Source organism: Heterodontus francisci, chromosome 7, assembly GCF_036365525.1.
Source record: "Heterodontus francisci isolate sHetFra1 chromosome 7, sHetFra1.hap1, whole genome shotgun sequence".
In the NCBI taxonomy this organism is placed as follows: Eukaryota; Metazoa; Chordata; class Chondrichthyes; order Heterodontiformes; family Heterodontidae; genus Heterodontus; species Heterodontus francisci.
Window position 1 is genome coordinate 54662224 of NC_090377.1, and position 15440 is coordinate 54677663.

The 15440-nt window shown below is 43.1% G+C and overlaps 1 protein-coding gene across 2 annotated transcripts in view; it reads left to right on the forward strand.

Annotated features, from left to right (window-relative positions):
* Window positions 1-15440, forward strand: part of slc38a11 (solute carrier family 38 member 11) — a 165728-nt gene that overhangs the window by 61180 nt on the left and 89108 nt on the right. For both annotated transcript variants that reach the window (XM_068035217.1, XM_068035218.1), the window contains 2 exons: window positions 3680-3786; window positions 14668-14747. In XM_068035217.1, coding sequence (XP_067891318.1) covers window positions 3680-3786; window positions 14668-14747 — 187 coding nt within the window. The remainder of the gene's footprint in view (window positions 1-3679; window positions 3787-14667; window positions 14748-15440) is intronic.

The following is a 15440-nucleotide window of genomic DNA, read 5'->3' on the forward strand; positions in this document are numbered from 1 at the left end:
TATGTCCTTTAGGACTCGGCCAGTAGTGGTACTACAGAGCCACTCTTGGTGATGGACATTGAAGTCCCCCACAGAGTACATTCTGTGCCCTTGCCACCCTCAGTGCTTCCTCCAAGTGGTGATCAACATGGAGGAGTACTGATTCAATCAACTGAGGGAGGGCGGTAGGTGGTAATCAGCAGCAGGTTTGCTTGCCCATGTTTGATCTGATGCCATGAGACTTCGTGGGGTCCGGAGTCAATGTTGAGGACTCCCAGGGCATCTCCCTCCCAACTGTATACCACTGTGCCTCCACCTCTGCTGGGTCTGTTCTGCCGGTGGGACAGGACATATCCAGGGATGGTGACAGCAGTGTCTGGGACATTGTAAGGCATAATTCCATGAGTATGACTCCAGATGTTAGTAAGGAGGACTTTGCAGGGTCGACAAGGCTGGGTTTGCCGTTGTCGCTTCCGGTGCCCAGGTCGATGCCGGGTGGTCCGTCCGGTTTCATTTTGTTTTATTGACTTCGTAGCAGTTAGATACAATTGAGGGCTTGCCAGGCCATTTCAGAGTCAACCACACTGCTGTGGGTCTGGAGTAACATGTAGGCCAGACCAGGTAAGGACAGCAGATTTCCTTCCCTAAAGGACATTAGTGAACCAGATGGGCTTTTACAACAATTGACAATGGTTTCACGGCCATCATTAAACTAGCTTTTAATTCCAGATTGATTAATTGAATTCAAATTCCACCTTCCACTGTGGTGGGATTCAAACCCATGTCCCCAGAGAAATATCCTGGGTCTCTGGGTTACTAGTGCAGTGACAATACCACTATGCCACTGCCTCCCCTTTATGCTAGATATGACTCCAGCTAATGGAGAGTTTTTCCCTGATTCCAAATGATTTCAATTTTACTGAGGTTCCTTGATCCCACCCTCAGTCAGATGCTGCCTTGATGCCAAGCGTAGTCAGCCACACCTCACCTCACCTCTGAAATTCAGCTTTTTTATCCATGTTTGGACCAAGGCTGTAATGAGATCTGGAGCTGAGTAGCTGTGGTGGAACCCAGGCTGAGCAGTGGTGAGCAGGTTATTGTTGAGTAAGTGATGCTTGATAGCATTGTTAATGTCCCCTTCCATCACTTTGCTGAAAATTGAGAGTGGATTGATGGGGTGATAATTGGCTGGGTTAGATTTGTCCTGCTTTTTGTGGACAGGATGTGCCTGGGCAACTTTCCACTTTGTCAGGTGGATACCAGGGTTGTAGTTGTACTGGAACAGTTTGGCTAGGAGCACAGCTAGTTCTGGAGCATGAGTCTTCAACATTACAGCTGGGATGTTGTCAGGACCATTAGTCTTTGTTGTATCAAGTGCACTGATCTGTTTCCTGCTGTCACCTGGAATGAATTGAATCTGTGATGGTGGGGACCTCAGGAGGAGGCTGAGATGGATCACCTACTCCATACCTCTGGCTGAAGGTGGTTGCAAATGCTTCAGCCTTGTTTTTTGCACATGTGTGCTGGGCTCCACCATCATTGAGGATGGGGATGTTTGTGGAGCCTCCTCCTCCCTCTCCTTCCACTAATTGTTTAATTGTCCACCAGTATTCACGACTGGATGTGGCAGGACTCCCGAGCTTTGAACCGATCTGTTGGTTGTGGTTTTGAGGAAGTGATATCCTGTTTGGTCTGCAGAAACCCCAAATGTCAGTTGCTTTTCCTGTGTTTTTCCTTCTGGATTAAAAAAACATCAACTGCCAACAAAAATAACTCATTTCACACTTAGTTATAACATACTATTTTTCATGTCATACTTGGTGTCAAATTTTGTTTGATAAATCTTGGAATGTGCCTTGGGATGTTTTATTACAGTAAAGCCTCCATTGAAATGCAAGTTGTTTAAAAAGTTGGACATTTCCAGGGGTGTATGCCCTGTCCACCTAATCATTGGCATGGGGCAGCATTTGCAATAAGCATGTACAGCTCCTAAATATTCCAGCTCCAATCCTATGTTCAGTAAGACTGATTTGACTTCCTTAATTGCTATTTGTCATTTTTTTTGTGTTAAATTAACATTTTCATTCTTACAGACTTAAATTATCTGCTACTGGAAGAAATACATTCTGGCTCAGTGGTTAAAATACTTGCCTCTGAATCAGGAAAATCCATGAGTTCAAGCCTCATTCCAGATATTTGTGTTGGTAATCTAGGCTGATGCTTCAGTTCAATTTAACTGCGGGGGTTGTATACTGTCTTTTGGATCAGATGTTAAACTGAGGCCACATCTGCTCCTTCAAATGGGTGTTAAAGATCCCATTGCATTATTGAAAAGAGCAAGGGAGTTTTCTCTGTAGCCTGGTCAATGTCTTTCCTTCACCCAATGTCTCTAAAACAAATTATCTGGTTGATTATCCCATTGCTCTTTGTGGAACCTCATGGTATGCAATTGGGCTGCTGTGATTCCCTACATTACAGTTGTACTGCACTTCAAAAGTACTTCATTGGCTGCAAAATATGTGGAATGCTCACCCATCATGAAAAGTGCTTTATATATAGATTTTTTTTTCTAATTCAGCATAGCTCTCAATAAACATGAACAGATCTTTCTTCATTTTTTTTTATTTTAAAAATTGCATTGCCTGTGTTCATTGTAGAATCTAAACTGCCTCAAAATGCACCAAGTGAAGAATCAGAGATCAAAAATCTCTTGAGAGGCATGCCTCAGACATCCAACCCCCATGAAAATCAATTTTATATCTTCAACACTTATATCCCTCTTCTAGCTTCTATTTACTTTTTTTTGCTCCGAATATAAATGGGTATTGAATATACCTACAGCTTAAACTGCAAGCAGATGTTTCCATGCACTTTCTGGGCCATTTTAAGAGTAGTTTTTTTTTGAGGTGGATCAATATTTTTGCAGCTGTTGAACAGCTTTGAATGCTTTTCTAAGTTAATCTATATGATGCCAGTCACTTTTTGATGAATTAGCAAATAACAAATATCCAGCTATTTTAGGTTCTAAATTAAAGTTCCGCATAACCATTCTGTGACAAATAAATACTCTTAAAAATGCAGTAATATTTCTATTGCAATTTCAGTATTACAGCATATCGTAAATCAGAATGTTTAAGTTGCCAAAAAATCTTCGTTTTGAGCTCCAGCAGTAAAGGAGCTTCCCTTAGGCCTGTTGTAGATGGGCAAAAGGAACTCATTGCACAATCCCACCCTAAACTGCACTTAAAGTAAATCTCGTAATATATTTAAGTGAAGCCATCATCCATTTTTGCTGAGAACACTTTTGGCTAGCCCCAATGAGATGGCTGGAAGATTGCACATGACATAGGGAGTTGTGAATTAATATCTGGCTCCTGATTACACATTTCACTCAGGCATCACTGGCCACTGATTAGTTGAAAATTGTTTCTTAAGAATTCCACCTTTGATCATTTTGACTTCGACATTTATGCATGTTGAAGTTACCAGGTTAAAAACAAGTTGAAAAATTATTGCTGTCCATGTACTGAAAAATGGTATGTTAAAGATGCATTTCTCCACAATATTATTCCACACAGTTCAGAACGTTAGACAAATTGCTGTTATTGTGTAAATGAGTGCAATATTTTGTTTCTTAACTTTGGAAATACCCTTGTAAAATTAAATTTTAACATTTCTGTGTCATCTGTTTTTTTTCCAGTTGATCCTGAAAGCATATTAGCAGAGAGACGTTTTGTAATTATGCTAACAACCATTCTGCTTACACTTCCGTTGTCCCTGTATCGCAACATTGTTAACTTAGGAAAGGTGACTATTGTTTTCAGTTTAATGAACTATTGGATGTTAAATTTCAAAGGTTTTTAACGTGAATAATCTATGCACTGCTGTAATCTGTTTTTAACTAAAAAACAATGAGAGCCCCAATTTTAAACACCGATATGAGTTGGTGGGCAGGAGCGAGGGGTAAGTTTTTGGCCCTGTGCAGTGTGAGGCTTAGGAGATTTTAACTTCCAGGCCTCCTTTCTATGGACCCCAAAAGTCTCCCGGCCGAACCCAACGGGGAGCAGGTCTGGGATTTTGGGCAATGAAGGCCATTACCAGGAACCCAAGGAAACAGCCTCTTGTAGTCAGGTAGTCAGGTGAGATCAGGAGTGCCTCTCAGTCAAGGGAGATGGAGGGAATCCCAGGGCAGGGGAGGCTCAAGGTTTCCTGTGCCAACCTGGTAGCAAAAAAAACTAAATTGAAAATAACTTGCTTTTCTGGGTCTATTATGGCCACAAATCCACTTGCCGTCAAGTGGGCTCTGTGAGTCACCAGTCCCTTTGAAGGGGCGGGAATCCTGGCACATGGCACTTAGGCAGTAAAACGACAGAAGATCGCTGTCGTTTTTCATCTTGCACTCATCAGAACAATTCGCAAGAATTGCGAATTGGGGGGGGGGGGGGGGGTGGGTGGGTGGAGCAACGCATGACTTTTCGGCCTGGTACCGGGAGCCCACCTCCTCCACAAAATCCAGCTCCAGGTTTGCAGCTGGCCTGTGCTGACTGAGCTGTTTCAGTCGAAGTGCTGATCAGACACTAGAGTTATTTACGTCCCAAAGACTGGCAGATCATATCAAATAACATGTCTCTTCTGCTGTTCTCTATGGGCAAGGTACATGCCAGACCCAACTAGCCCATGCTTGTAAAACTCAAAACACAGTGTCCAACATTAGAAGTGATTCTGTGATTGGACAATATTTGCTGAATAATTCTCAGTGTGCTAAGAATTACGCTGACAATCAATTTAAGATTGTCAGACGGGCTCGCAGTGTGGCATATTTGCGCGTATTGGAAGCTACATATATTAATACACAGGGCCCTTTTCTTTGCAGACAGAAAGAATATGTACACACATTGCACCTGCTTCAGCTATACAAAGTAAGTGACAGCCATTCACTGGTTCATTCCTCAGGGCAATGCCTTGACCAATCAGAGTCAAGCTGCCTGGTTTAAATTTCAAAGAAAGCTTGGCAATTAACTGTCAGTCACCATAAACTGGTGCATTCATCATTGCAATGCCTCTAATAATCAGAGTCCACTTGCCAACCAATCAGCACTCTCTTATACAGTATAAATTTGTTGCTCTCCCTTACATTGGTATTCTTGCGAATTGTTCTGATGAGTGCAAGATGAAAAGCTTCGACAAAATGTCTCTATTTTCAGCAATACTCAAATTATAGAGTAGCTATGATAGGGGACTTTAATTATCCGAATATAGACTGGGATCGTAATAGTGTAAAGGGCAGAGATGGGCAAAGGTTCCTAGAGTGTGTTCAGGAAAATTTTCTACAGCAGTATATCTCCAGTCCAACAAGAGGGGAGGCACAGCTGGACTTGGTTCTGGGGAATGAGGTGGGCCAAGTGGATCAAATATCAGTAGGAGAACATTTAGGGGGCAGTGATCATTGTATCATAAGTTTAGGCTGGTTATGGAAAAGGACAAAGAACAATTCAGAGTAAGAATAATTAGCTGGGAGAAAGCCAGCTTCAGTGAGGTAAGAGTGGATCTGGGCCGAATAAATTGTAATCAAAGGTTGGCAGGAAAAACAGTAGCTGAATAATGGGCTACCTTCAAAAAAGAGATACTTCGGACACAGTCAAGGTATATTCTCTCAAAGAGGAAAGGTAGAGCAAATAAATCCAGAGCTCCCTGGATGACAAAAAAGATAAAAATGAAGCTGCAGAAGAAAAATTGTGCTTATGACAAATATCAGTTAGCTAATACAATGGAAAACCAACCTGAATATAGAAGGTTCAGAGGGGAAGTGTAAAAGCAAATAAGAGAAGCAAAGAGAGAGTATGAAAAGAAACTGGCAGTTAACGTAAAAGGGGATCCCATAGGCATGTAAATTGTAAAAGGAGTAGGACCGATTAGGGACCAAGAGGGGAATTTGCACATGGAGGCAGGGGAACAGCTGAGGTATTAAATGAATACTTTGCAATTGTCTTTACCAAGGAGGAAGATGCTACCCAGGACACAGTGAAAGAGGAGGTAATAAATACACTAGAAGGGTTTAAAGTTGTTAAGGAGGAGCTATTAGATAGGCCGTCTGTACTTAAAGTTGATGAATCACAGGGCTGGATGAGATGCATCCAACGATACTGAGGGAAGTGAGAATGGAAATTATGGAGGCACTGGCCATAATTTTCCAGTCTTCCTTAGACTTAGGTGGTGCCAGAAGACTGGAGAGTTGCAAATGTTACACCCTTGTTCAAAAAAAGGATGTAAAGATAGGCCCAGTAGCTACAGGCCACTCAGTTTAACTTTGGTGGTGCAGAACTTCTAGAAACAGTAACTCGAGACCAAATTATTTGTCACATGGACAAATGTGGGTTAATTAAGGAAAGCCAGCATGGATTCTGTTACAACTGGGTAGGAAGGGGTCTCAGGCTCCCCTCTTGCCCCTTCTCTGGTTTGGCCGTAACAGGGTTTATCTTTTAAAACACAGTAATTTTAGCTTACCACCTCAGTGAGCTCTTACTCACTGCACTGTCATTACAATTGCAAATGATTCAATCAGACAGGTTTTCTTAGGTTTAAACAAGAAAGATGTAAGTTTATTAGCCTTATCACTCTAAGCCGGTTAAAATTACTAAAATATGCGAAGCAACCATGCTCGCATGCAAACGAGAGGTACACACACACACAAATAGATACAGAGGGGAAGAAAGAATTTGGGGAGGGAGGTTGAAGTACAGCTTGCAATAAATAGAATACAGGTATGGTTCTTGGTGCTCTTATGGTAGTGTCCTTGATTGAGGTGAAGGTCTTGGATTCCTCGCTGGGGCTAAGTGCACAATTCCAGGCTTGCTTCTCTGGTGTCAGAAAGCTGAAGAGGGGCTTTGTCTGTAGTCTTGAAGTTTAAGCTTCCAGCGTGGGCTCCCTGGGACTTTGATGGAGAGAAGGAGAGAGAGAGAGACTTCTGCCAGTCCAGTTGCAGTCGGTTTCCTTTCTGTGAGGCACAATTCAAAAAGCCCCAGTCTGGCCAGCATATAAGTCATGTGACCATCTCTTTGTTTGAAACAACAGCTCCTTGGAGGGTTGTTGGATTTCAAAGCTTTCCAGACACACGCGATGGGGAGGGGGACGGGCGGGGGGGTAGTTCTCATTATTACAAAGTCAAAAGATGTTGATTACCACTATTGACCAGACTAATCTTGCTAATTGAATCAGGGAGCATTCCCATTGTCTCTCCATTCATGTCTCTCAGCCAGCCCCTGTCCTCTCAGAATGCAAATGTGCAACCATGTTTTCAGCCACTCAGCTCTGCTTTGTTAAACAAGTTATTTGCAATATCCAGTAAAAACATTTCAAGCAATGTCCCATAGGACAAAATTAATATGTTTCCATTTCCAGCACAGACAAGATGGGCCAAGTGGCCTTTTTCTGTGCCTTAAACTTTCGATGATTCTATGATTTAGTAAGTGTGATTTCCGTCACAGTTCGCTAAGGGAAAATCATGTTTAACTAACTTGCTGAAGTTATTTGAAGAGGTAACAGAAAGGATTGATGAGGGCAATGCTCTTTTTGTGGTATACATGGACTTCCAAAAGACATTTGATGCAGTGCCGCACAACAGATTTGTGAGCAATGTTATAGCTTATGGAATAAAAGGAACAGTAGCAACATGGATACAAAATTAGCTGAGTGACAGGAAACAGAGTGATGGTTAATAGATGTTCTTCAGGCTGGAGGAAGGTTTGTAGTGGAGCTCTCCAAGGTCAGTGTTGGGACTCTTGCTCTTCTTGATATATATTAATGGTCCAGACCTTGGTGTACAGGGCACAATTCAAAATTTGTAGATGATATGAAACTTGGAACAATTGTGAAGAGAATAGTTTAGAACTTCAAAAGGACATAAAAGCAAAATACTACAAATGCTAGAAATCAGAAATAGAAACAGAAAGTGCTGGAAATATTCAGGTCTGGCAACATCTGTGGAGAGAGAAACAATTAATGTTTCAGGTCTGTGACCTTTCATCAGAATCAGTTGGTGGAATGGGCGGATAGGTGACAGATGAAGTTCAATGTGGAGAAATGTGAAGTGATTTATTTCGGTAGGAAGAACATGGAGAGACAAGATAAATAAAAAGGTACAACTCCAAAGGGGGTGCAGGAGCAAAGAAACTTGGGTGTATATGTGCATAAGTCAATGAAGGTGGCAGGACAGGTTAGAGTGTGGTTAATAAAGCATACAGTATCCTAGGCTTTATTAATAAGGGTATAGAGTACAAGAGCAAGGAGGATATGTTGAACTTTTATAAGATGCTAGTTTGGCCTCAGCTGGAGTATTGCGTTCAGTTCTGGCTGCCGCACTTCAGGAACGATGTGAAGACATTGGAGAGCGTACGGAAAAGATTCACGAGAATGGTTCCAGGGATGAGGAACTTCAGTTATGAAGATACATTGGAGAAGTTGGACCTGTATTCCTTGGAGAAGGCTGAGAGGAGATTTGATAGAGGTATTCAAAATCATGAGGGGTCTGGATAGAGTGGATAGGGAAAAACTGTTCCCACTCATGAAAGGATCGCGAATGAAAGGGTACAAATCTAAAATGATTGGCAAAAGAAGGAAAAGTGACATGAGGAAAATCTTTTTCATGTAGGGAATGGTTAGGATCTGGAATGCACTGCCTGAGAATGTGCTGCAGGCAGTTTCAATTGAGGCCTTCAAAAGGGAATTAGACTGTTATCCGAAAAGGAAGAATATGCTGGGTTACGGGGAGAAGGCAAGGGAATGACATTCGGTGAATTGCTCATTTAGAGAACCGGTGCAGACACGATAGGTTGAATGGCCTCCTTCTGTACTGTAATGATTCTGTGATTCGATGATTACTAAGTTTAAAATAGCCTGCTCCCTGGTTGGTTCCAGAATGTATTGTTCTAAGAAACTGTCCCGAATACACTATATGACCTCCTCTTCCAGGCTATCTTTGCCAATTTGATTCATCCAATCAACATGAAGCTTAAAATCACCCATGCTTATTGCAGTATCTTTCCTACAAGCCACCATTATTTCTTGAGTTATACTCTGTCCTAAAGTGTACCTACTGTTAGGGTGCTAGAAACCACATCCGCCAGTGACTTCTTTCCTTTGTAATTTCTTATCTCCACCCAAACTGATTCTGCATCTTAATCTGAGCCAAGATCATTTCTTACTCTTGTACTGATGTCATCCTTTATTAACAGAGCTACCTCACCTCCTTTTCCTTTCTTCCTATCCTTCCAAAATGACAAATATCCTTGAATATTTAGTTCTCAGCCTCAGTCACCTTACAACCACGTTTCTGTAATGACTATCATATCATACTCATTTGTTTCTATTTGTGCTATTAATTCATTCATCTTGTTACAAAAGCTGCATGCATTCAGGATAAAGAGACTTTAATTCTGTCTTTTTTACCTTTTTTCTCTACTGTGACCTTATTTTCTGATGCACTCTTATCTTTAGTTTAGAGATACAGCACTGAAACAGGCCCTTCGGCCTACCGAGTCTGTGCCGACCATCAACCACCCATTTATACTAATCCTACATTAATTCCATATTCCTACCACGTCCCCACCTGTCCTATATTTTCCCTACCACCTACCTATACTAGGGGCAATTTATAATGGCCAATTTACCTATCAACCTGCAAGTCTTTGGCATGTGGGAGGAAACCGGAGCACCCGGAGGAAACCCACGCAGACACAGGGAGAACTTGCAAACTCCACACAGGCAGTACCCGGAATTGAACCCGGGTCACTGGAGCTGTGAGGCTGCAGTGCTAACCACTGCGCCACTGTGCCGCCCTTGTTTGAATGCTCTGGCCCTTCCTGTCATACTCTGGAGATGATTACCCAAATCGCTACCCTGCACTATTGCCTTGTCATTTCTCATTACTTTCTAAATTTCCCCTCATCTGAACCCTCCCCCACACTCTTTAGTTTAAAGCCCTCTCCACAGCCCTCGTTATATGATTCACCAGGACACTGGTCTCAGTGCAGTTCAGGTGAAGGCTGTGCCAATGGTACAGCTCCCTCTTTCCCCAGTACTGGTGCCAGTGCCCCATGAATTGAAACCCATTTTTCCCACACCAGTGTTTGAGCCACGCATTCTCTGATCTTATTTACACTTTGCCAATTTACTCATGACTCGGGCAGTAATCCAAAGATTATTACCTGTGTGGTTCTGCTTTTTAAATTAGCCCCGAGCTGCTCATACTCGCTCAGCAGAACTTCTTTCCTTGGCTTACCTATGTTGTTGGTATGCACATGGACCATAGCAATTGGATTCTTCCCCTACCACTCCAAGTTTCTCTTCAGCCTCGAGGAGATGTCTTTAACCCTGGCATCGGGCAGGCAACACACCCTTTGGGATTCACGCTTTCAGCTGCAGAGATCAAAAAAATAACTCTGTTGGGACTCAAACCTCCAACCTTTAAATGCCTTACTTGTCATTGTTTAGACATCCAACACGCTGACATGTTATCCATTGCACCACACATGTGGGCCTTGGAAAGATAATATCTGGAGTAATGTTGAGGAGCAGTTTTCCTCTTGAATAATCTTCATTTCATTCAATTCCCTTGTTACAAATATGTACTAGTAACAAAGTTATGAAATGGAATCACATTATTAAATGAAAAAGTCAACACACCACTCTGCAAAAGCGATAATTGTATCAATAAAATGAGGTAAAGAGAGAATTTATCTGAAGTTTTATTGAAACCTTGCATAATTATAAGATTGGTTCTCAAAAGTAAAACTTCCATGTGAGTTATTTGCTACATGTATTAGCCATTCTATAAAACTTCTATTTCCTGCCACTGCTTTCTGATCCTATGGCCCAAATTTTCCAGGCCCTTGACCTTTGTGGATGGGCTCGGAGCTGCGGGGTGTGGGGGGGAAGGGGGATGAATATCGGGATGGAAGACATTGGATTGGAAGCCCAATGTCTTCCCATCACTGCCAGACATTCCCAATGGTGGCCCACGGTGGGAGGATATCACGCATGAAGGCTGTGGGAATGTCATTGAGCCATTGTATTTCTGCACTCAAGAAAACTTTTGAGTATGATTTAAACTGTGAGCACTTATGATTGACTAGGTTGAAGTCATACAAAAATGGAGCAGTTCATTGATCTACAAGGATTTTCTGGCTTTTATAGAAGGCTGCGTTTGCTGACAACGCAACCACTAGGTGGCGCAGTGCTAGCACATGCGCAAATGCAGGCTCTTCAGCTGGAACGTCAGTATCTGCCACATTCAGGCAGCTGCCAGGATTAAAGATGGTGCTGCTCAATTTATCACAGGAAATGCTCATGACTAAATCGTTCTAGCAAACTAACCTTACATGAAGTTGGATAGAAGCCCAGTAATATGCGACTATGTAGTTATAGGATACTAACTGTAATCCTCAGATCCATTTAATAGTCCAGTAATCCTATTAAATACAAAAGGAATTTTAGGATTGAATTTTCCTTGGAAGATAGTGAATTGGCACCCCGATAGATGGAAAAGAAAATTGGGCAGAGTATAAAATGTGCTGCCAATTCGTTATTGCGATTTGTTTATATGTTTATATGACTGACCCGGACTGATTTCACCCGAATGCAGCTACTAGCTCCTACCCCACTGGCCGCTCTCCCATCTCAGCAACTTGCTTTCTCCCCCGCCCCCCTCCCTACCAGCCGCTTCCCACCTCCTACCCGTTAGCTCCAGACCTCGCTGCTCCCCCCCACTTCCCTGGCCGATTGTTCCCGGCTCGCGTCACCTCGCTCTTCAGTGGGCCGCTCGCTCCCCCGCCCCCCTTCCCGAACCGTGAGCACTGGGCTGTGCTGCTTCTCTCCACTTGCTCCCACGTTTCATCAGTCTGCATCTCCACGTGCCGCCCGAAGAAGCAAGAGGTGATGGGGCAATGTAGGAGTGAGTGGCCGAGAAAAGGGAAGCGGCGCGGCCTAGAACTAGTGGCTGGAGGGCGGAGGGAGCAAGCGGCTGGAGAACGGGATGGCACGAAGCGAGGAACAATCAGGGAGTGGAGGGGAGCAGTGAGGTCCGGAGCAAGCGACTGAGGGGAGTAAGTGTCGAAGGCTGGAGTGAGTTGCTGAGGGGGGAGAGCTCCAGCCTCAAACTCTCCCATTCAGCTGCTTCCTCCAGCCAAGTGAGCGGCTGGATACCCGAATCCACATTATCGCGTATGCGCGAAGATGGACCAGGTGCGGATACTCAATGGCATTTGCACTGCGTGATGACGTCATCCCGCGCGTGCACCACTAAGTCCTGGCAAGATGTAACTGCGCATGTGCACAGCGTGGCGCACTCTGGTGACGTCAGCGGGCCGCTGCGTTATCAGGAATCACTTTTTATCACTTCACCTGCCCTCTACCCGATGAAAGGGGTAACATCAAAATTGGCTTTTTTTTTTAATTCATTCATGGGATGTAGGCGTCACTGGCCAGGCCAGCATTTATTGCCCATCCCTAATTGCCCTTGAGAAGATGGTGGTGAGCTGCCTTCTTGAACCGCTGCAGTCCATTTGGGGTAGGTATACCCACAGTGCTGTTAGGAAGGGAGCTCCAGGATTTTGACCCAGCAACAGTGAAGGAACGGCGATATAGTTCCAAGTCAGGATGGTGTGTGACTTGAAGGCAACTTGCAGGTGGTGGAATTCCCATGTATTTGCTGCCCTTATCCTTCTAGTTGGTAGAGGTCGCGGGTTTGGATGGTGCTGTCTAAGGAGCCTTGGTGCATTGCTGCAGTGCATCTTGTAGATGGTACACACTGCTGCCACTGTGCGTCGATGGTGGAGGGAGTGAATGTTTGTAGATGGGGTGCCAATCAAGCGGGCTGCTTTGTCCTGGATGGTCCTGGATGGCTCAATTGTTCCTGAAGTTTTGTTGGAACAGTGTAAAAGATCAAGGAAAAGTGGGTTAAAGTTAGAATCAGAGACGGAGTTAAATGGCAAGCCAGGATCAACTGTCTTCCCTCCACAGAAGCTAATGACCCATTGTGTATTATCAGCTCCTGGCTGGCTTCCCACGTTCTACCCTCCATAAACTTGATATCATCCAAAACTTTGGTGTTCCTATCCTAACTCACACCAAGATCAGCCTTCAGCTGCCAGGGCCCTAAGCTCTGGAATTCCCTCCCTAAACCTCTCAGTCTGTCTACCTCTCTCTGCCTTTAAGATGTTCCTTAAAAATCTTACTGTTTGATCCAGCTTTTGGTCACCTGCCCTACTCTCTCCTTCTGTGGCTCAATATCAATTTTTGTTTGATAACAATCCTGTGAAGCACCTTGGGACATTTTACTATGTTAAAGGCACTATATAAATACAAGTTGTTGTTATGTATTTATAAGAGACTTTTGTTTTCCTTTTTGGTCGCCACTAACATATTCTCATACTCTTAACTTTGCCTCTCTTAATCCATTTTTTAGATCTGCTCTCTTCTTTCTTGATTCAGCTTGGTAATTTATCCCATTGCTATCTGTGGAACCTTATTTTGTGTAAATTAGCTGCTGCATTTCCCTATACAATAACAGTGACGGCACTTCAAAAAACATTTCATTGACTGTTAAATCCTTTGGAACATCCTGAGATCATATGTAAATGCAAGTTCTTTTGTTCAGACAAGTCAAAAATTCTGAATTAGCTTCATTTTGTAATTAAGTCAAGGAAAAATCCATGATGTACTGAAATTAATCAGTCTCCACAAAGTTCAGCAGATATGAAAAACATTATAGAACAAAGAACAGTACCGCACAGGAACAGACCATTCGGCCCTCCAAGCCTGCGCCGATCTTGATGCCTGCCTAAACTAACACCTTCTGCACTTCCGGGGCCCATATCCCTCTATTCCCTTCCTATTCATGTATTTGTCAAGATGTCTCTTAAATGTCGCAATCGTATCTGCTTCCACCACCTCCCCTGGCAGCAAGTTCCAGGTACCCACCACCCTCTGTGTAAAAAAACTTGCTTCGCACATCCCCTCTAAACTTTGCCCCTCGCACCTTAAACCTATGTCCCCTAGTAACTGACTCTTCCACCCTGGGAAAAAGCTTCTGACTATCCACTCTGTCCATGCCGCTCATAACTTTGTAAACCTCTATCATGTCACCCCTCCACCTCCGTCGTTCCAGTGAAAACAATCCAAGTTTTTCCAACCTCTCCTCATAGCTAATGCCCTCCAGACCAGGCAACATCCTGGTAAATCTCCTCTGTACCCTCTCCAAAGCCTTCACGTCCTTCTGGTAGTGTGGCGACCAGAATTGCACGCAATATTCTAAGTGTGGCTTATAAGGCACAAACACTTGTGGAGCATCAACTAAACTCTCCCAAAATGCCAAAAAATTAGGCCAAATATTCTACCTGTCTTCTTGCATCTTGGTCTCTGTTTAAATACCCTGCCATCCTTGCCACTTCTCCATTGCTGGCTTTTTTTTAACTGAGATTCTTTCTGAAGTATTTTTTCTCAAATACTACACTCACAGATTTTAATCTGGATCTTTTAACCCTGTATTGGAGATTTGAAATACAGAGGGAGAAGTTTTGGATTAAAAAATCCTCTTGCTGGTGCTGATTTTCTTATGTTCTGACATATTGTGATAGTTTGGCATAAGATTTTGAACAAATGGAAACTCACTTCCTTTGTTTTTTTTCTTTCTAGGTGTCATTTATCTCACTTATTTTAACTATTGCAATCTTGGGAATTGTTGTCGTGAAAGCTGCAACACTTGGACCATACATGTAAGTGTTTCACTTTAACATAGAGCAATACCAATCTGAAATAAAAGCTAATACACTGCAGTGGAAAAGTTGCTATTCAGAGCTTAAATGTGACTGAATCTAGTCCTGATGCTATTAATGGTATTTATTCACTAGAGGCAAAATTTTAGATCATAATTGCCTAAACTGAATTTGATGGCAATACTGTTCATGTGGAACTGTTACAGATTTTCAGTTTGCCCTAGAATCACTAGCCTTCCCTGGAAGTGGATGCTTGTCTCTTATAATCAGGTGTTTACCATTTTATTGCCCAAAGATATTCCAATGATAGCGTGAAACAAGGTTTAGAATAATTATGACCTTTTATTATTTGAACTGGATACTGTAATCTTCCATGTACAATGCACAAAGAACAGCCAGGCGCTGCGCAAATGACTACTGGCAATACCTATGCAGTCATATTCAGCTGGCCTCTGACACCGAAACATCAGAGGAATGTATGACGGCATTAAGAGAGCTTTTGGGCCAACCATCAAGAAGATCGCCCCCCTCAAATCTAAATCAGGGGACACAATCACTGACCAACGCAAGCAAATGGACCGCTGGGTTGGAACTGTACTCCAGGGAAAATGTTGTCCCTGAGACTGCCCTCAATGCAGCCCAGTCTCTGCCAGTCATGGATGAGCTGGACGAACAGCCGTCAAAATCGGAACT